The sequence below is a fragment of the Anolis carolinensis genome, chromosome 5 (assembly GCF_035594765.1).
Source record: "Anolis carolinensis isolate JA03-04 chromosome 5, rAnoCar3.1.pri, whole genome shotgun sequence".
Taxonomy (NCBI): Eukaryota; Metazoa; Chordata; class Lepidosauria; order Squamata; family Dactyloidae; genus Anolis; species Anolis carolinensis.
Window position 1 is genome coordinate 85809707 of NC_085845.1, and position 21483 is coordinate 85831189.

The 21483-nt window shown below is 37.8% G+C and overlaps 2 protein-coding genes across 5 annotated transcripts in view; one reads left to right on the top strand and one right to left on the bottom strand.

Moving 5' to 3' along the window:
- The window catches only part of ccdc146 (coiled-coil domain containing 146), a 72579-nt gene extending 70416 nt beyond the window's left edge, over positions 1-2163 (top strand). For both annotated transcript variants that reach the window (XM_062983535.1, XM_062983536.1), the window contains one exon: positions 1468-2163. In XM_062983535.1, the coding sequence (XP_062839605.1) occupies positions 1468-1671 (204 nt within the window). In that variant the 3' untranslated portion in view covers positions 1672-2163. The remainder of the gene's footprint in view (positions 1-1467) is intronic.
- A 1041-nt stretch (positions 2164-3204) lies between these two features.
- The window catches only part of gsap (gamma-secretase activating protein), a 68410-nt gene continuing 50131 nt past the window's right edge, over positions 3205-21483 (bottom strand). For 2 of the 3 annotated variants that reach the window (XM_008111524.3, XM_008111523.3), the window contains 10 exons: positions 21327-21358; positions 19348-19409; positions 18408-18503; positions 15589-15659; positions 14360-14454; positions 11404-11523; positions 8430-8491; positions 5303-5407; positions 4785-4878; positions 3205-4131 (listed from right to left, as the gene is read on the bottom strand). In XM_008111524.3, the coding sequence (XP_008109731.1) occupies positions 4040-4131; positions 4785-4878; positions 5303-5407; positions 8430-8491; positions 11404-11523; positions 14360-14454; positions 15589-15659; positions 18408-18503; positions 19348-19409; positions 21327-21358 (829 nt within the window). In that variant the 3' untranslated portion in view covers positions 3205-4039. The other variant, XM_008111525.3, reaches the window with a different exon arrangement.

Consider the following 21483-nt stretch of genomic DNA (forward strand, 5'->3'; position numbering starts at 1 on the left):
TACTTTGATTGTGCTTTTCCTGCATGACAGGGAGTTGGACTAGATGGCCCATGTGATTTCTTCCAACTCTGTTATGCTATAATTCTATGAGTAGGGATGAATAAATCTAAATAACTGTTTCATATTCAAGATAACAAATAGTCATGATTGTCACACTATTGCCATGATCACAACTCTGTCCCAAACCTGCTTTGCTGGGCATCAGTTGCATGAGGAAAGGGAGGCCCATTCTGCCAGGGACTGGAGCAGGAGTGAACAGTGTCTCCATCAGGGAAAAAGATGTTACTAATCACATGAGGTAGGTAAGCAGCAATTACAGTAGGATAATAGCATCATTGGCTGGAATTTGCCACATGACATTGTGCCAAGTAAATACTATTTACTTTTAGTAAGAGATTAAAAGATAAAGTGCAGGGTTGCTGTATTTTTTAAAGAAAAAAAATCATTTTTGATAACATCTAATGCTTGTTATCATCCCAATAATACGGGGTAGTGCTTGCGCTGGTCACCTCAAGGTGGAAATTTTGCAATACACTGTACATTGGGCTACTGCTGTACCAAATTCTGAAACTTAGTTCAAAACATGTCATCCAGATTAGTCATGGGAACATCTAGGAGGGAGCATATTACATCTATGTTGTTGTTGTTGTTCTTATTGGCAAAGCATTGAAGAATCTATCAAATGCAGTCAAAGCTGACAACTGAAAAGAACTGAGAAATGACTTGTGGAGTGATTATTTGTTTGCTACCTAAAATACTTTTGTGCCCAGCCAAGACTGTAGTATAGAGCTTAACTTAGAAATTCACCAAGTGCAGGGTATCATGATGTAAATAAATAAATAAATAATAAATATCAGCCAGATGGAACCCCTAAGGCTGTTTTGGCAAGCCTTGGCCCCTCTAGATTCCCCAGACTACCACTTGGGAGGAAGGAGGTGGATTGCTTTTCTTCGAATACTGTATAAAAAGCAATTCCCTTTTAAATAGGTTTTAGGGTTTCCTGCATTGTTTTAAAAACAACCGCTTTTCATAACCAGAGCTGGATTTCCATTTCCTCTACCCCTATTTATTTCCACTATTTATACCCCGCCCTTCTCACCCGGGGGGACTCAGGGCAGGATGTAACCAGAGCATGGACCACCGTGGCCAAGTATCCTCCTTCTCCTCCTCCTCAAAGTCTATGTAGCCAATAGATAATCCCAAGAGCAGAACACTGGTTTTCAGCATGCCCATTCTGACCTAACCCATCAGTAAATTTTCTCCCCTATCAGATTAGCACCAAAAAGATCAGCTTCAGGAACAACCTGGTGCATCTCTTTCATTCTATGCCATTGGCGATGATAACTCAATACACCCTCCCTTTAATCCTAGCTGCGGAGTGTAGACATAAATGTTCCATTGATCTTTCTAAGAACAAGTTTAATTGTCAATTTGCATGTAACAAATTATTTATTCTGTTTCCTACAGCATGCTGCTGAAGAGGAACAGTATGCCTTAGTAACTAGCATCTACACCACAGCTGAGCAGCGCCCCAATGCCTACATCCCAGATGAAGAAAATGTTCTCCCTCTGCCACGGCCGTATGGAGCACTAGCTCCATTCAAACCAGCTGAGCCGAGTGCAAACATGAGGCATTTTAGAAAGCCAGTTGTAAAGCCAATTGAAATTTAAAGTTAAAGCAACTGTATTTTCAGTATCTATGATAAAAGTGCTCTATATTTTACTGCATCTGGATCTACAACTTTATGGTATCGTAGATAAAGCAAGCCTTTTCACCACAGAATGCCCCATCTCTTCAGCAATGAGCAGCATAGTAAAATATTGATGTATTGATAAATGTTTGAAGTGGGGTGGGGATTGCATTTTTTTTCAAATAATTATTCTCAGGGAAGAATGTAAAATAATCCCTGGTATGAATAATTACAAATATTAAAATACACCTAGATAGCCATTGGCAACATATGGTTAAACTATATGAATTTTGGATCCAAAAATTTCACAGAGTATTTTGAAACGCTGGACAATTTACAATACTCCAGATAGCATATGGTTTTATCTTCTTTACATTATACAGTCATTTGTTAACATCAAAAATCTAGTAGCTCATGACCACATCATATAAAACCTTTTCATTGCATAAATAAAGAGAACTCTGAAGTAAAATAGAGTCATGATATTTCTTTGAAATTGGTGTTTGAATTCTCCCTCTTTAGTGGCAGGTGAAAGTTTTGGTATCTGTGTGATACAGATAAGGGAATTCATACCCCACCGAACAAGAAATCCCTCCACATCCCTATACAAATACTGAACTGGCCATTCATTCTGTTTACATTGGAATTCCACAAATTCCATCGTAGATTCTTACAGATGGTCCATCTCCCCACTTTTTTTCCGGGGGGCGGATATGATCCTATAACACACTATAGCCCCTTCAGTAGATCCCCATGACAGCATTGCCATTCTCAAAGTCCTAGGCAGGCAATAAAGTCTGTTTCCACCAACAAAGGCACACCCCTCAATCTGAATCTAACACACTAGATGTTTGCCTTGATATATAAGCTGCAATGCTTTATAGATCAACATAGTATTGTAGGTCTGTGTCCTGACTTGTGCTAGGTTGAGCCATTTACCATCATCCCAGACTTACTGAAAACCTCTGATAGCCACTTCCCTACTATTTCCAGAAATATCTGGGGCCCCTTCTACACTGCCATATAAAATCCAGATTATCTGCTTTGAATTGGATTACATGGCAGTGTAGACTCGAAAAATACAGTTCAAAGTAGATAAAGTGGATCATCTGCTCTGATAATCTGGATTATATGTCAGTGTAGAAGGGGCCTGGCTCTGTCCCCTCAGATGCACATGGATGTCCCTAACAGGATGCCAACATAGGCTGGTATTCCACTAAGCAGTCAGGCTGTTGTGCTATAAGGATGCCAGCACAAAGGAAACTAAATACAATCTCTGCTGGAGAACCTCTTTTCTATTGTTGCTACAAATCACAGCTAGGAACTAAAATAGGGCAGCCGAGTGCTGCATAAGAATGGGTGAGAAGACAGGCAATACCTATGATCACTTTTAAAATAATAACAGCTTTTTACTTCGACTTTCTAATTTACAACTAGAATTAATAAGCACTTTTCCTGTAAGCACGGATTGTGATTTAAGTCTTCAATGGAAGGAATTAAGACAAAACCTGAATATTTTGCCCTCAATTCAATTTAATAGTGTTTTTACAATAATTTCCAGTGGGTTGTGATATTGAAATAAATATGCCAAAGCAGAACATTAATTCCCTTATGTAACAATTATATATTACAAAATACATATAATAAATCAGTTTCTCCAGATTGTTGAGGCTGCAACTCCATCAGCCCAAAACAGTACAGCCAATGGGCGTTTACCAAATGAACGGGGACACATTTGTCCCCCTGCTTTACACAGACTCTAAATACAGTATTAATATCCAAAACCATACATTTGTTCCCATTATTTACACAAATATATATTACTTACCATCTGAGATTTTTCATCCTGCCTGTTGTACAATAGCTGCCTGTTTTTATTACCCTATTGTTGGAAGTTTTTTTCCATCTTCACTCCATCCTATGAGTTCAGAAATGTAATTTAGGAGTTGATGCTAATTTGGTAATTTGTTGTATCTACCTGAGCATGATTGTTTTGGGGGCACTAGAAAATCCACAACAGAAGTTAGTAATAATATTCACTACCTTCACGTTTTGGCATTTCTCCCAAAGACACACACCAGAATCCTATATGACCACTGTGTAGTATGTAGCACCACAACAACACTGCTATGTAATGAATTCTGCTTTTCGTGGCCCCTATGTAACCCCGCAATTACACAGCTGTAGTTAACACATAGCAATTGTGAATGTATAACAAGGTTATGTCTTCCATTGCCCAACAGATTCTTCCCACCAGCATTCTAAACACAAGTATTCCCCTTAACCTTGCCTGGCATTGTTAGATGGCAAATCTGATGTGGTGCCCATTTTATCTGCAGTAAGCAATACTAAAGACCCAAGAGCATTGTAGTGTGCTTCAGTGCCAACTCTTCAACCAATTTTACATTCATGTTCTCTGGCTGTACAGATGCTGCCCATCCTAGGAAAGATCATACAGAATATAAGGTTTATATGGTTTGCTTTTGATAATATCAACATTTGGTTGTTTTTATCCATAATTCATACATGTAAAAAACTAACATCATTGTCTAAGGTGACATCTTCCTTGAGCTAAGGAACAATGAAAGGCCATTGCAGCTAAAAGCTTTATGCTTTCTAGCTTTTCTTTACATATTTTATGCCCTTCAAAGTATGACACAAGATAGTCCATTAGCAGGTGCAGTAGACTCCCAGTAGCCTAGTTAGGTATGGAGGCCAAGACAGCTATTGAAAAACAATGTTCTGTAGTAAGGCTCATGATGGAAACTTCCAACATAGATGAAACAATTTCGTCTCCCAGCAGTAAACACAATGGCATTTTGATACTGATATAGGAAGTTTCATATGTAATTAATGTTACATGGAAGGAACTTGAGTGGTTACCATGCACCATTTGTACAATAATGTGCAAAGCATAGTAGATACTGATGCATTTTGTAACACTTCTAAAAAACATCAAACAAATGTTAAAATGACAGTCATTTTGCCCTTTGTTGCAATTAGGCTTTCGATAAAACCAAGTAAATACGGCAATAATAGGATGAGATGTGTTTTTAAGCTAATAAAGAATAACACTAGAGACTGCAGGAATACCTTGGCACTCCACCTCTGCTAATATATTGATCAAATAGTTGAGTGGAAGAAACTCAATTCGAGCTGACAGCCCATCCACCACTAGCATTCTCTGCTGTAAAGGAAAATGACATTTAGATTCAGGTATTGGTAATAATAATAATAATAACAAAATTACCATCTGTCAACTGCAAAAGGCCACCTTACTTGGATCTGCGCGCATCATCCGAAAATACATCACACAGTCCTCAACGCTTGGGAAGTTGTTTGACTTGTGATTTTGTGACACGAAATCCAGCATATCTATCTTGTTCACTGTGTTATATTATGCCGTTGTGTCAATAATAATAATAATAATTTTCAATCCACAAAGTACCTGGCCTCTTCTTCTTCTCCTATGCTACTGTTTGATATTTATGATTTTGATGCTCCACTGCCATTCAAATAAATTGACATGTAAAGATTTCCATGGGGCCAGGAATCACAAGGATAGCTGCCTATCCTTTACTGTCAAGATGTGATTATATTCAAACTCTTACCTGTTTATTTCTGCATTTCTCAAGCAAGAACTTAACATAGTTCCTGGCAACGGCATTAGATCTTGCAGGATGGCTCCATATGTGACAAATTTTGTGACCAATTTCCTGGATGACAAATAACACATTCAAATATTCAAATATGTATATCAAACACAGAACTGATATCAGAACTGTCTCAAATATAGGGTGCATGTGTAATGGTAGATGAAGCTCTTTTCCTGATGCAGCAAAAAAATGTAGCAATTATCTAAGCTGACAACTTCTTTTAGACTCCTGAAATCTTCAGTTAGTGTCCAGAATTTCAAAACAGACAGCCAATGCAGCAGAAAATAAGCGTTTTTAAAAAAAGCTTCTGAATAAACATGTAGAATTTATTTTCTGAATGAACTATATGCAGTGAAAGTAGTAAAATAAATAATATTCAACTGAAGAATTCTGATTCTAAGGATTAGAAGACTTAAGATGCAGTACTACAGCCCTGGTAGAGAGACCACTGAGTTGATTCCCTTCAACAAAACGTAGCAAGACAGAGCCAGCTTTGTTTTTCGGTGCCGCCAAATAAAGAACCCTTCTCTGTCCGAAAGTTCAGCTTGTTTCTTGAAATAGACACAGTAACCTATAGAGAAAAAAGGGAGCTGCAGAACCAGGTTTCACAGGGTCATGTTGAATAGTTTTTCTTACGCTCTCTGGTGTGGGAGACCAGCACACTTTTCCCCCCCCAAGGGGCCAGGAACCTACACTGTATTTGCACCCATTGACTACAATGCTTGCTTGCTTGCTTGCTTTCTTGGAAAGTTGCTGAGGAGCAGCAGCCAACAGCATGTAAACCAGCACTAATTCATGGACCACAACTTTGAATAGCGCTGATGATTGTACAGTGCTTACCATTTGATCTGTGTGTAGTTTATATGAATGAAACAGAAATGTCCAAGAAAGAGATCAAATTGGACTAGCCCTTAGCAATAGCAGAAGAATGTCTCATTCATCTCTTTGCAGAGAGATTAATGTGCAGAAGGGACATTGAGCTCTATCTGCTTCATATTGTTGTTCTGATCTATGGTAACCCTAAGGTTACCTTAATGGGCTTTTTTGTGAAGTTTGTTCGAAGGAGGTTTATCTTTGCCTTCTTCTGAGGCCAAGAACATGTGACATGTCCAAAGTCGCCCAGTGGGTTCCCCTGGACAGACGGGGATTCAAACCATGGTTTCCACGGTCCTAGTCCAATACCCATTATACCAAACTGGTTCTCTCTTACATTCTCTTGAAAACATCAGGCTTTCTTCCTAGTGTCATAGCTAGTGCTCCTGTCATTAAAGCAATAATTCTATGGACACGTTTGCAATACGCAGCTGACTCCAAGAAAATTAAATTCTACAACTTACAGGTGTATGCTTAATATTTACATATATGCATTCTTGCAAAACTGGTACAAAGCATTAGGCAGATATGCCTACTTTTTGATTAGTTATTCTTCACAGATTCACAAACTACTTTGATAATACAGTAGCTGTTGTGCAGCTGATAATCTCACTTCCAGGTTTTAGTTATACAGATACCCTGAATCACAAACATTACCCAGAATAGTTGATATTACTGTCATCTGAAAACAGCTGTATGGTGAACCCTTTGTACTTGCTGAGGTTCGATTCAGGACCCTGTAAATACCAAAATCTGTAGATGCTCAAATCCCACTGACATAGTAAAATGGCAAAATCAAGGTTTGCTTTTGGAAATTTAAAAAACATATTTCCAGGCCATTGATGGTAGAATCCATGAATGCAAAACTGGGGGGGGGGGGGGGGGGCACTGCATAGGGAATATTAGATAAATAATACTATTTGCAGCCAATCCAAAAGGGTATAAATCTGAGCCAGCAGCTTCCTTACTGATAATATTTTGTTTAGTCTTTGAGAGTTCAACAGGAAGCATGTGAAGTTCAGTTTCACTTCACAATTAGGAAAGAGTATAGGGTTTTTTACTGTCTGTGGGAGGAAGTACAAATTCTTGGGAAATAAATGCTAAGCAGCTTTTAAAAGCAGCTCTACTTGTTGCTGGTGCTCAGGGATCAACCCAATGATGCTATCATCTCCCAAATTGTACAAATATCCTGACAGCCTTCTCAAAACATAAACCATTAATGTTTCAAAAATATTAAAAGCATCATCAAAATATCATGGTTAATTGGACAATTTTCACTCTTAATAGTTTGGATTTTTTATATCTTTGAAAAAATTCATTCTTTTATGATCTGCACTGAGCAAGAAAGGCAGGGTAGAAGCATTTATTCAAAACAACCTGCCTAGACCAGATGGAGCAAAGTGTGGCTTTCTAGACATTGCAGAACTCAAACTCCCAGGATTTCTCGTTACCTACTATACTACATAAAAGCTGATGTGATCTGAAGTTCTCCATCTGCAGTTTTCCATGACCCCAAACATACTCTAGGGGTGTATCTACAATGTAGAAATGCAGCAGTTCAGCATGGGTTTAATCTGCCATGTCTCAATGCTATGCAATTCTAGGAGTTATAGTTTTAGCCTTCTCTGCCAACAAGTGCTGGTGTTACACCAAACTACAAATTCCAGGCATCCATGGTTCTTAAAAAGGCAGTTAAAGTGATGTCAAACTGCATTAATTCTACAGTCTAGATACATTCTAACTGCAAGACAGGGAGCCTGGAGATATATCTTATCCTGGACAGCTACAAGGCACTTTGCTCATTGATACATTGGACTATCTGGCATTCCTTCCTTTCCACGTACAAAAGCCAAGCAGAGCAGCAGAGCAGGCTTTTAATGTATAAATAAAAATACATTAAAAACATTTAAAGAAATAATTAAATAAATAAATATAAAAAATGTTGCTTGGAGCAAAAGTGTAGATGGAAGAGACTCCCCACTCCATCCTCAAGCAACATTATAGCGCCAGACACAGTTTCACTGTTAAGGGGAGTAATTGGTTCATGGCTCCAATATCTTTCCAATCTTTTATCCCTCATAAGCTCATTTCCAAGGTTTGCCTGCGTCGGGGGGAGTGAATTACTTTGGCTCACTCTGTCCATAGCAGTAAAAATAAATCAATTTGCAGAGATCCAAGACACGTATTTCACCACGAAAATGGGAGTTACCTCTGGAAGCCTTGTGAGGATGCTCAACTTGAGTTTTTCATTCTTTACAGTGTCGTCCAGTTCTATAAAAAAAATTCAAGTACATAAAAAAGGACACTGACTGCACATAGATTGCTTAATATCCTCTCTCAACTTCATTTACTACCACTGCCATTTGCTTAGGAAACATTGCACATTCTGCTTCCCTTGTGCAGACTTCAATATATTCATCCTGGGTTGTTTTGTCTATGAACTCTCCTTCCCCATAACACAGATGATAGAGAAGGAGAAGGAAAGATAGGCCGAAGGACACCCCACAACAATAGAGAGGCTATAAAGGGAACGATAGAAAGGAAGAGATGAAGAAGGAAGACAGGAAGTGGCCAGCTCCAGGAAAAATACCACGAGAGGAGAAAACAACACGAGAACTTACAGAAAGAATCAAGAGTCAAGCAATGCAAGACTAGAAATAACGTGAGATCAAGGAAACAACATGATAGAAAGGAAAGGAGACTATACAGCGAAGAAAAGGGTAGAATATGCATTTATGAAGGACAAATGCAAGAGGACAGAAGGAAAAGAAAGAAAGAAAGGAAAGAAAGATAAAGAGGAAAATAGATAGAGATTACAAGAAACACAAATAAAAGAACTTACAAGAAATGATAGTGGATTGTCAGTGGAAGGAAAAGAAATAAGTGACAATGAGCAGAGTAAAGGGACAGTAGCAGGAAGCGAAATCGAAGACATATAGAGATACGAAACACAGGAAAAAAGAATAGAAAAGAAGGAAGATAGTTGATTAAAAGAGGATTGAAAGAGGACAGAGGGACTGAAGATTCATAAATTAAGGAGGATATCTAGATTAATAAAAGACGGACATTGGGAAAGAGAAGGATAAGGGACAGAGGGGTAGACTGAACATAGGTAACTGAAAAACTGGAGATGTAAAGATAATTTTGAATATCCTGAGAACAATGGCAACTGCCAAAGCAAAGCAAGAAGAAAAGAAATTATACCCTAAAAAGAACTCCAATCCGGAAGAAATATCTATGAAAACATCATGAAAGAATTCCAAAAGATAGCAGAAAAACAAGACACATATCAAAAACTTTTACAAGACCAAATGAGGAGCATAAAAAAGAAATCTCAGAAGAATTAAATACAATGAAAAAAGAGATTAAAGAAGATATAGGATCTATAAACAAAGAAGTGAACGCCCTGCAGCAAGAAATAAAAGAGCTAAAACAAGATAGACAAAAGATGGAAAAAGCACAAGGGAAGATACAAAATATAGCAGAGGAACTGGAAATAAAAAAAAATTGAGAGGAAACAAGAACAATTTGAACAAAGAGAAATGGAATTCCAGCTTAGATTTAGAAATATGCAAGAAAAAAGCAGAAAAAATACAAGAAAAGTGATAATAAAATTAACATCAGAATTATTGAAATGTGAAGATGAGGAAATGGCTGAGAATATTGACAGGGCATTCAAAATTTAGCAAAATTTCACTGATTTAATAAAAACATTTTAAAGAATATATATTCAGCTTTGGTTGCATGTTATTTCTTCATAATTTTGTTTTACATACAGATTATCAGATGCAGTTGTTTCTTTTTATACATGCATATTGTCACTTTTGAATTAAAAAGTTGTTCTTTTTTTGTATGGTATGGGAGACTATCCTTATTTCTTCCCTATTATTTCTGCTGATCTCACCTAGTATTGTAAACTCATGGTGTCACCTCCATGGACCTGAACAAGACCATATCAAACTATTGTAGCTAAAGTACCAAAATTTGATAAAACCAGCAGCAATGAAAACAGCAGTGTGTACTTGTAGTAGTGCCAACAACAACAACAAAAACCATGAGGTTCAACGTAGCATTGTAATTGAGTAATAAGAACAGTTCTGACCAGATTTTGGATTTTTAGCCATTTTTGAATATTTGCATATTGTCAGATGAGACAAATTTGATTTATGTTTCATATACATTTTATACACACAGCCTGAGGTTAATTTTAAGCACAACAATCATGTGCATGAAACAAAGTTTGTATATACTGAACCATCAGAAAGCAAAAGTGACATCATTTGAGGCACTCATATTGCTGAATTTTGAAGCATTTCATATTTCTGATATCTGAATAAGGGATCTTCAACCTGTATTAAATCATTCAATTTATATTATTTTAAATCTAGATTCTATCACTAACAAAATAAAATCAACTTAATACATAGCTCCCCTCCCCGTTCTATCTCTATTTTTATACATTCAGTTAGCTAGCTATTTATGAAAAACAGTATATGTTTCATGATGCATGTTATTTTAATAGGATAAACAGAAATAGAATGGTTGTTCTACAAGATTTGTGAAATATGTGGACATTTATTCACTTTAAAGAATATAACCTATAATCAAAAAGCATTCTGGTTAAAGATTTGAGTTAAGGCTTTCTCCTGCTAGCATAAACTCCACAATGCTAGAAAATCAGAAGCTATATCTCAATGGGTGCCCTATAATCAGAAATGACAGTAGACATCACAGATTGTGCTTGCTTACTACTAAGGTCCCTTCTGCACTGCCCTATATCCCAGGATCTGATCCCAGATAATCTGCTTTAAACTGGGTTATATGAATCTCCACTGCCAGATAATCTGGGATAAGAAGATAACCTGGGATCAGAACCTGAGATATAGAGCAGTGTGGAATGGGCCAAGGACAACATGCAGTTGGTCTTTCAGGCTCAAAACCATAGAGGGAGAATGGAGCCAGTGGATATTGATTTCCAAAGTACAACTGCTACTTAGATAGTATCTCATTCAGAGCTGCTGCCAGTTAATAAGTTGCTTAGTTTCTCCATACCTCACAACCTCTGAGGATGCCTGCCATAGATGTGAGCGAAACGTCAGGAGAGAATACTTCTAGAACATGGCCATACAGCCCGGAAAACATACAACAACCCAATAAGCAGTAATGCGCAAAATCCATCTTACCTTTCAAAAGCTTTATGGCATTCATCTCAGTTAAATGTAGCACTCCATGGTCAATGTAATGCAAGAATGTGTGCAGAGGGAGGCAGCGCACTCCCAGCCCCATGAGCAAAGTGTGAAATCCTGCATTCAAGACAGAGAGAGACAAAAATATGATAATGTGAAAGGTAACAAAATGTAGCAAAACCTTGACAACAAGTAATGACACCTCTAACTGAACATATTATTCTCAACAGAAAATGGTTACTCTTCGGGATGCTGGGAATTCCATATGCATTTATGAGAAGCATGTCAGAATATGACATTACACTACTCCATTACCTCACATAAATACATCTTTGCAAACCAAAGTGATACCTTACCTTTTGCTTTCACAACACTACAGAATCAAATTGAAAAAAAAAATGTATGTCAAAACTTTGTATATTTACATTCAAACACCCTGAATAGTTAAAAAGATTGTAGACCACTGTAAAAAACGAGCCTAAATCAAGGAAATTCAATACTGTCCTTAACTGGAGAATAATCTCTTCCCAGCAAAATGGGAGGCCTGCATGAATGATGAGTAGTAATTTTGAAACCAATTTCCATCCTGAAATTTGAGAGGGTGGTGTTGGAAGGCCTATTAGAACTCTGTCCTGGCATTTTACTGTTCTTCTCTATCCTAAGTTTATTTCTCCCTATCTTATTTTGCCCACCCCTACTCATCTGACCCATGCACTTTATTCATCACCCCTAATTTAAAATGAGTTGCACCAGTCCGCCCATCCATGTCTAGGAATGGACCTCATTACAAGTTTACTGACAATTGGTTTGAAATTGTTTTTATGCTTTTATAATTTTATATTGTTTTAAACTGTTGGTTGTTTTATCCTGTTTTAATATATGATGTATGTGTTTATTTTATTATGTTGATTGGGCTCGTCTCCATGTAAGCCGCTATGAGTCCCCTTGGGGAGATGGAGGCGGGATACAAAAATAAAGTTGTTGTTGTTGTTGTTGTTATTATTATTATTATTATTATTATTATCATAATCCCTGGCAAAAATCAGCCTGAATAGCCTGAAACAGAAAGAAGTTATTGCCAGTTTTGCTTTCAGCTGCACATTGCTGCATCCCATTAAGGCAGTAGTTCCCAAACTTTGGGCCTCCATGTGTTTTGGACTTCAGTTCCCACAGGTCCTAACAGCTGGTAAACTGGCTGGGATTTCTGGGAGTTGAAATCCAAAACACCTGGAGGTCCAAAGGTTGGAGACCACTGTATTACGGGTTTGGAAGCAAATCCAGCCCAAATCTGTTAATCCTTGTTTAGAGTCACTGAAATACTGAAAATTTGGTACAGCACTACGTAATCCTTGGGAATCGAGTTTCCATCAGCCTTGCTCAGGAGGAGTGCTTCCCAGCCCAGAGATGCCTCTAATCCAATGGTTTTCAATCTGTGGGTCCCAAGGCATTTTGGCCTACAACTCCCAGTAATGCTAGCCTTTTTCCATGTTTTTATAATAGAACCAATTAGGAAATGACATTTATAACCCAGGAACAAAAAAACCATGTTACTATATGTTATTATATTTTTGTAATAACTCTTATTTGTTTCTTCCTGCCAGCATGTATCTTGTTTGGGTTGTTGGAGATATGGGAAGAAACCATTAAAATTAGTGCCAAATATTATCAGGTTCAAGACTGTCCTCAGTTGGAGGAGACTCCTGGGACAGACACATACATGCCACATATCAGTCAGGGCAAAGGCAGTTGCAGTCTTGGCTATGCAGTTGTATGTTTTTAACTTCTGTTTTTAACGTGATTTAACTTATCTTCAGAACATGATTAAGGCCAGCCAAGTTTCTCCACTTAAACCGAGGATTGGAAACTTGCATCAGAATTTTATATGCATCAGCCTTTAATCCAAATGGATACCAAAAATGAATCATTCTACTCAACTAAAAGGTAGCACTATGAAAGTGTTCTGTTATTACTAGGACAAAATACTGTTCTTTGCATCAAAAGAAGTTGCCGAAAAACAACCCCACAGAACACATCTAATACAAAGGGTTAGTGGCATATTAATCTGTAATCAAGCATCACCCAAAGCAGCAATGATGAAGTTTCAGAAAGTAATGTTTTTGGTCAGACAAAATTGAACCTCTCCCCCCGGCATGTGGTTATGCAACCACTCATCATGGTCTTACAACTGACTAGATGATTAGCCAAGTTCTCTGGCAAGAACATTCTTAATTGGATTAAAAACCAGGCCAAATCCACTGGGTCCAATCACAAGCCTCTTGCTTTGGCAAATTAGGAAGCAACATGGGACACAGGTTAGCGCTGAGACATTTTTCCAATATTTCTGCTTAGAAATCTTCCTGCTGCTAACAACGGAGGGAACATCACAAGGACAACCAGGCTTTGCATGCATGGTTTCCTCAAAATCCGTATTTTGAGCCATGTATCATTTATTCAGAATACAATTAATATGTGGTCGAGCGGACAAGAAAAACAAAAATAAATCAGGCTTTCGTGAGAGGAGTATTTCTTCAAAAATGAGTTTGACGTTTCAAACTCATTTCAAAGGTTTGTATCAGGAGAGTTGCAATCTATCGTCACTTAAGGTGTTGATGATTTCCTGTTGCTAGGATTGAACACACAGCTACGTTAGCTTTGCTGAATTACTACTTTCACAGCATTCTTTTTGTGGGTCTAAATTCTTTCATTATTTTGATAATTACATCAATTGCATTTTACTGTATTTTTGCCCTTCCACCAAGGAGATTAAGACCACATCCATGGTCTTTTTCTCAACATTTTAATACTAGGCTATGAGAGACAAAAATTGGCTCAAGGCCATCCAGTAAGCATTGAATCCATAACTTCTTAATCCCAATCAAACTCTTAACTACCACACAACTCTAGCTCCTGGTAATTTCATTGGACATACTGGTTCTATGTTCCCAGGACTTACCAGGTGGCAAAGGCATACACATCCCATTTGTAGCCTGTAGAATCCGACACATGATGTGGAACGCAGCAACCTCTTGGGAATTCCCTTGTCCTTTGCTGTATGAGAAGCAATAAGAACCACATTGTAGTACACAAACCATCTTAAGCTCTCATCACGATTCACAGTCCAACTTCATAAATGATAGCTCTCAACTCTAGGTATGAATGCCAAAACTTCTATCCTTGCTATTCTCTTCATCCCCTTACAGTTTGGTTTCTGTGTGGAAATCCTGTCCTGTATAATCCTGTTTAGTATAAAATGGGGAAGTCTGATAAAACAAACCAGGATCTTCCTGTTGGAACCAGCCTTCATAGGGATGAGGGCTAAGGGAAGAGTTTATGGGCTTAACAGAATTTCCTGCATTCATCATAACGTATGAAACTGGAAATATTACATCCAAACTGGTTCTTTCCCCATCATGTTTTGGAGCCTTCCTGGGCCATTTCAGTTCACTTCCAGTTTAAAAAAGGCCTCTCTTGGTCATAAATTGGCCCAAAGCATGTCCAAAATATGATGGAAAAAAAGAATTCCAACTCCCCTTAGTGCACATGTTTGCACTGAAGTGAACCGATACTAAATTATCTGTTATAATTATGTTTTGCTATGTATTCTTTCTATTTCTGAATCACTTTGGTCACATCTGTGTGAACAGGTTCCCTGAAAAATTAAAATAATAACATTGTTAAATAACATAGGTGAAGATGTCTATTGTTTCCACATTGGACATGCCTGGTGGGTGATGTTGACATTTGGTTGCTTTGACAAATCCTCTCAGTTTGAAAAGTGGCCTGCTATAAGAGCAGGAAATTATGGTCAAGAAAAACATGTTCCATGCTTTCTTTGGTGCATTACACTATTCCTCTGGTCATGGTCATTTTAATTTTAGAAATATAGTTTCCCTTCTAAAAATTAAAGCTGTTATTAAAAGTCATTTGGTTTGAATCGCAGAATGTGAATTGTTGGAGATGTTAAATGCATGTAGCAGTAGATAGCTATTTTGTCTACATTACAAGAAAAAAACCCCATTAAATATTTTCATCATGGTCAAAAGACCTTCACAATATATGGGGCACATTGTATTGTGGGACAGTTACACCAATGCAGAGGGAAAAACCAATAACTTTTTGTCAGCTCTGTTTTTATTATTTTCAACCAAACAGATAATTACTTGATAAAAAATAATTGCTTACATTGAAAAGGTGTGAGACTGAAGATTATACTTCTTCCAAACACTCTCCATTATCTGCCATATTAGTCTCAGCTAAAAAAGAAAAGAGAATACTATATGTGGATTCTTAGATGGAAGGCACTCTACTTCACTATCTCTTTCGCAAAAGCAAACCAGAGAAATGCCATCATCACCATTACAATCAAGCAGATTCTACAGCTGTAACACTGCAACAGCAGAGTACAGAGTGGTGGTACTTTTTAAAATTTTATGAGTCTATTTTTCCTTGAAATATAGGGACAGGGGCCCCAAAGCAAATGAAAAACAAGTTTTACACAAGGTAATGCTCCACATTTCCTCTGGTCTCTTGCCTTTAGCTGCATCCCATCCATGTATAGCCCCCTAGATCTGCTTTCCAGGGGCACAACAGGGCAATAGAAAAGATGGGTTAGGCTACTCCCTCTTCCTCATGGCTGTTAGGATCTAAGTCACTGGTTTCCAACTGCTATCAGCCACTGAAAATGATCCCAATAGCCAGGAATGATGGAGCTTGTAGGCCAACAAAGTGCATTTATTGTTCCCCACGCCAGAAAATATGCCATCTCACCCCCTGAAACATCCTCCTTCAGATATTTTCCCAATCTCACTATTCTCACCATTAAAGGAAAGTAATTTATTATACACCAAAATACATGTTTAAAAATTGCAATCTACTCTTGAACCATAAAATCGACCCCCAAAAGGGAAGAGCAAGTCTGTCAGTTTTTCCTTCTTCTACATTTAAGTTCTATTAAATTCCTTATTCTGTCTCTCAAACCTAAGAATAAATTTGCAAATTAGTAAATTCATTTTATAAAAAAGAGGGGGGAAAAATCTCCATTTATCTATACCAGCAAAATTCAGTAGGCTCAACTCTTCTGTATTGCACCTGCTTACCTTGTAGCTATTAAAAAGTCAGAATATGCCACCAAAGATCAGCACCATTAACATAGTTGAACACAGAGACATTTTTTAGATCAAGTCATAAGTAGAAAACAGTAAAAATGTTCTGCCTGTGTGAGCAATTCTGTCAACTCATTTTTGCCCATTTTCAGAAACCTTTAATCTCAATCTTCTTTGGTTTTATGAGGAAATCTGAGAACTTCATAAAGTTCTCATACAAAAATAGAAGAAAACAAAATTCTTGCTCATCTGCAATTCAGAGTTACTGCAAAGCTATCAAGAAGGAGTGTGCAGCTGTGTCCTTACTAACACTTTTAGGACTACAAGGCCCCCATAATCCCTCATCACGGGTTCTTTTGCAGCAGGTGGGATTTACTTTTGAAAGGCCTCAGCTTCCTTCCCCTGCTATAGAAAAAAACAAACCCAACCACATGTAGGAAGCCTACTATTTGGAGAAATCCAAACTGCGAAGGACCATCCAGGAGCACTGGATGGAGCTGAATGTGTGTTTTACTCTAACCATTTGGATATGTGAAGAAACAAGTGGGTGCCTCAAAGACCTGGACCTTCTCACCAGATAAGCTTTGTATATAAAGTCTGGAAGCGGTGTCGATTTGAACTAGAATAAATAGAGCAAATGTTGTCAGGAAAAGAGTTTGAGATTAGAAGCTGCTTCTTCTCCTTTGGAATACAATTTAAGAAATTAATCTGATGCAGGGCCAGCAAAAGTTGAACTATCTTTGTACTTAATGCTGGAAATAGAAAATTACTAAGACTTGCCATAGAGATTATATGCTGTAATTCCTGCTGGATCAGATCATTACTAGGAGGGGAAGTGTTGCATTACATTATTGCCACTTGGACCTGATTGAGAAACTCCTACTGGTTCAGAACTAAGAGGACCAAAAGGACCTAAAGGAGCTCATCTGCTGCCACCTGCTGGTTGAAGTACATACTGCAAAATACACAATTGCTATTTGCTGCCACTACAACCAGCTATGGACAGCCAATGTGGTGGTTTGGGTGTTGCACTAGAACTCTGGAGACCAGGGTTTGAATCTCTGCTCAGCAACTGAAATCCACTGGGTGACCTTGGGCAAAACCCCTCCCAACAAAGCTTTCTAAGAAAACCCAATAATACATTTGCCTTAGGGTTACAACTTGAAGACACACAATAGCAACAACAAACAACCAGCTAAACTACCAAACTGCTCTTGGCTAGGACAAGATATTATGCAACGTTCCAATTTCTGCCTCTTGGTGACAAAAGGGATCCCTACATCTCTAAATTAGCCATAAAGCCAAATGATATATTTCTAACAGCACATCCTTATAGTGAGAAGAGATTAATAGTTTTACACTTACTGAAAACTTCAAAAATATCCCTATGCTATTTATCACTTTTTAATATACAGGGTGTTTGAAAAAGAACTCCCTAGTTTTAAGTTAAAACACATTAAAACTAGGGAGTTCTTTTTCAAACACCCTGTTATACTCGTTTCTCAATGTAAATAAAAATTGCTGTTTTGAAGTGAGGCTCAGAAGATTTGTCATCATCAGTCCAAATTGAGGGTCCATGTTTTCTTGAATGGAGACTCAAGGCAGAACTTAGAAACATAAAAAAGGGAAGTAATCCTGAGACATTGAACCTGGCTTTAGATGCTGAGCCAGGGATAACATTTAGACTAACGCCACAGGGTTGCATTGCATGACTTCCTGGAAAGTTGAACTCAAAATAATTCTGCTTTGAAAAGCAGAAACCTTTTTTTTAAAAAAAAAATTAAGCACCAATTACAAAGATGACAAGGTTCTATGTAAATCCAAACACACACAAAACACTTGAGGGATAAATCTTTCCTAAAGAATCATCAATGTTTTTTTAATTTTAAAATGACCCACCAATTTTGAAACATAATCCACAGCTATCTGTTCCATATTCTTTGTGCCAATATATTGTAGGTGCCTTGCAAGGTGATCTTTCAACTGTGCAACCATCTGTAAAAAAAAAATCAAACTGTGTTAATTTGGTTCCAGGGTATCAGTAAATAGAAAGATAAGAGGCAATAATTCAATTAGCAGTTTTACATGATGTTATTATTATTATTATATTTAAATTATTATGACAGGACCAAATTTATATAGCATAACATGGAGAAATAAGTAATTGCAAATAGACTTAAATGCAATAACCAACATATTGCTTCATATAAATATTGTAATAAGAAAATTACTGAGTTAATTTGCTTTTCACAAGAAGCGCTAGAAATCAGGGAAGAAATCAGCTACTATACGCTGACAATAGTAAGTGGAGAAAAGGGAGTCTGATATCACAAATGGGGAAATTGCCAGTGCATTATAGAAATATTAATTACAAAGAAGTGTTAATCAGGCCATGGAGCCCTCCATACTGAGTGTCTCTCAAAGATTTCCAGAGAGAGGAAGATCGGTGGATATTTCTCAGCTGTGAAGCAGATGGTCAAGTGTCATGATCATATCAAGAGAGTCAGAAAATGATCTAACTGCTGATGACAAACCAGTATCAAATTAAGAGTAATTCTGCCCAGTCATTTGACCAATGAAAGGGAACAAATCACAAAGAAGCGAAGGGCCCTTCCACACAGCCATATCAAAGCAGAAAACCCCACAATATCTGCTTTGAATTGGGTTATATGAGTCAACACTGCCATATATTCCAGTCAGTTCAAAGCAGATAATGTGGGATTTTATTCAGCTGTGTGGAAGGGGGTTACATTTACAGTAACAGTGTTTATATTTCCTCATAATGCTTCTTAAGGTATTTGTGCCACTAAGTACAGAAGGCAGCACTGCTGACACGCACCAGTCCTGTTAACAACTGTTGCTGGTTATCTTCATCTTGAAAGAAAGGAACCAGCCTTCCCTCTGAAATAAAAAGAGACAAGGTTTTATTCCAGTTCTGGGTTACACACCAGAATCCTTGTAGAAGCAAGACAAGTCTTCTGACCTTAATAAAAGAGTTTGGAAGTTTGACTGTGGTTTGATGACTAGGATCATACATTTCAAATGTATTTCAGATGCTGTATACTTGGGACAGGAAATTAAGAATACAATGTAAGATGCATTCTAATGTTCCCACAAAATAATATAATGTACCTTATAATACAGTAGCCCCTCCACATTTACTGGAGTTAAGGATGCAGGACCCCCCCCCCCCCCCAAATGAGAACATCGTAAATAAAAACCTGCTATTTTTAACCTGAGGGAACACCTCTCTAGGGCCTCCAGTGTAGTCCTGTGGACAATTTCCTCTGGAAGTTGACCACAGATTTGTGCTGAAGCATCTAGAGATTTCTAGAGAGACCATACTCATGAAATCAACAAGTAAGCAAATCTACAAAAACATAAATCGACAAATGTGGAAAGCCGATTGTATACTATTATATCCAACAGTTACATGATTTAAACAAAAATCCAAACATGGCATTAGCCAAGATTTTGTATTAGAATCAGCTATATCTCCTGATGATAGCTCCCAAAACCTATGTTGGAAGCTGCACAGCCACCCACCAACATGGTCATTTCTGTGTTGTTAGAGAGCAGTGGGGACATGTCCAGACAATTAGATGTAGCTGGATGCGTGATAAAAGGCATCCATGGAGATTTCTCGGGTTTCTTAGGACATCCCTGCAAATAATGTACTTGTGATATGTCCAGCTACAGAAAAACAACTGGTTATGGCCTTGTTCATCTCCCTTCTCTCCAACAACACAGAAATGTGTTGCGTTGTGAGAGCTGCACTGCTTACAAGGCAACATTTGGGGTGGGGGGGAGGTGGTCACTACAAGGTTGAAACAGAATTCCAACCTCTACAATGACCAAAACATTGAATTGCAAAGATGTAGGTCAAACTTATACCATCATAATTCATGAATACGATGCAAACCCTAGTGTCCCCATCATAAGGTAAAAGGTAAAGGTTTCCCCTGACGTTAAATCCAGTCATGTCTGACTCTGGGGGGTTGGTGCTCATCTCCATTTCTAAGCCGAAGAGCCGACATTGTCCGTAGACACCTCCAAGGTCATGTGGCGGCATGACTGCATGGAGCGCCGTTACCTTCCCGCCGGAGCGGTACCTATCTACTCACATTGGCATGTTTTCGAACTGCTAGGTTGGCAGAAGCTGGAGCTAACAGCGGCCGCTCCCGCCGCTCCCGGGGTTTGAACCCGGGACCTTTCGGTCTGCAAGTTCAGCAGCTCAGTGTTTTAACACACTTCGCCACCAGGACCATCATACCAACAACAAAAAATCATACTATTTTTGGCTTTATAGTAAATTGACATATATAGTGTGTTCTTTCAGTTATCCCAACTGTTGTGGTAGTTATATGTTGAATGTAGCTCATTTCTCTTGTTCACCTGTTATATTTGATGGAATTGACATTCAGCTTCTTTGTAGCCCTTTGAATGTTTTCAAAGAGAAACTGTAACCTCTTCCTTTCTCTAAGATGAAACATGCACCATGTCATCCACACTCAATATACAAGCAAACCTAACATATATAAAAGGACCTGATTCTCTGCAAGCAAATCCTGTTAAAACAATAAACTGTCCATGTCTGTCCCACAAAAAATCCAGAACAGCATTCCTCTATTTTAAGTTATATTCACCATCTCTCTGGTTTCATAACACACACATACACACTTTACCTTTTAGCAATCCTATATGATTCATGCTTCACCTAAAATGTAGTCTACACAGATCAGTAGCAAAGTATTTTCAATACTTAATTTAAATGGAATGATTTCTGGGCTGCTTGGCATCAATTAATCTTTCACTTACCTACATTTGACATATTCAAACTGGAAAACACCCTAAGAGGAAAAAAAAGTGTTTTTGAAGCACTTCAAAGAGATACTGTTAATTTCTTTTAATTATGTAGAAAACCTATCCGTGCAACATACACCTTCCATTAGTTTATATGGTGGAAAAATTACAG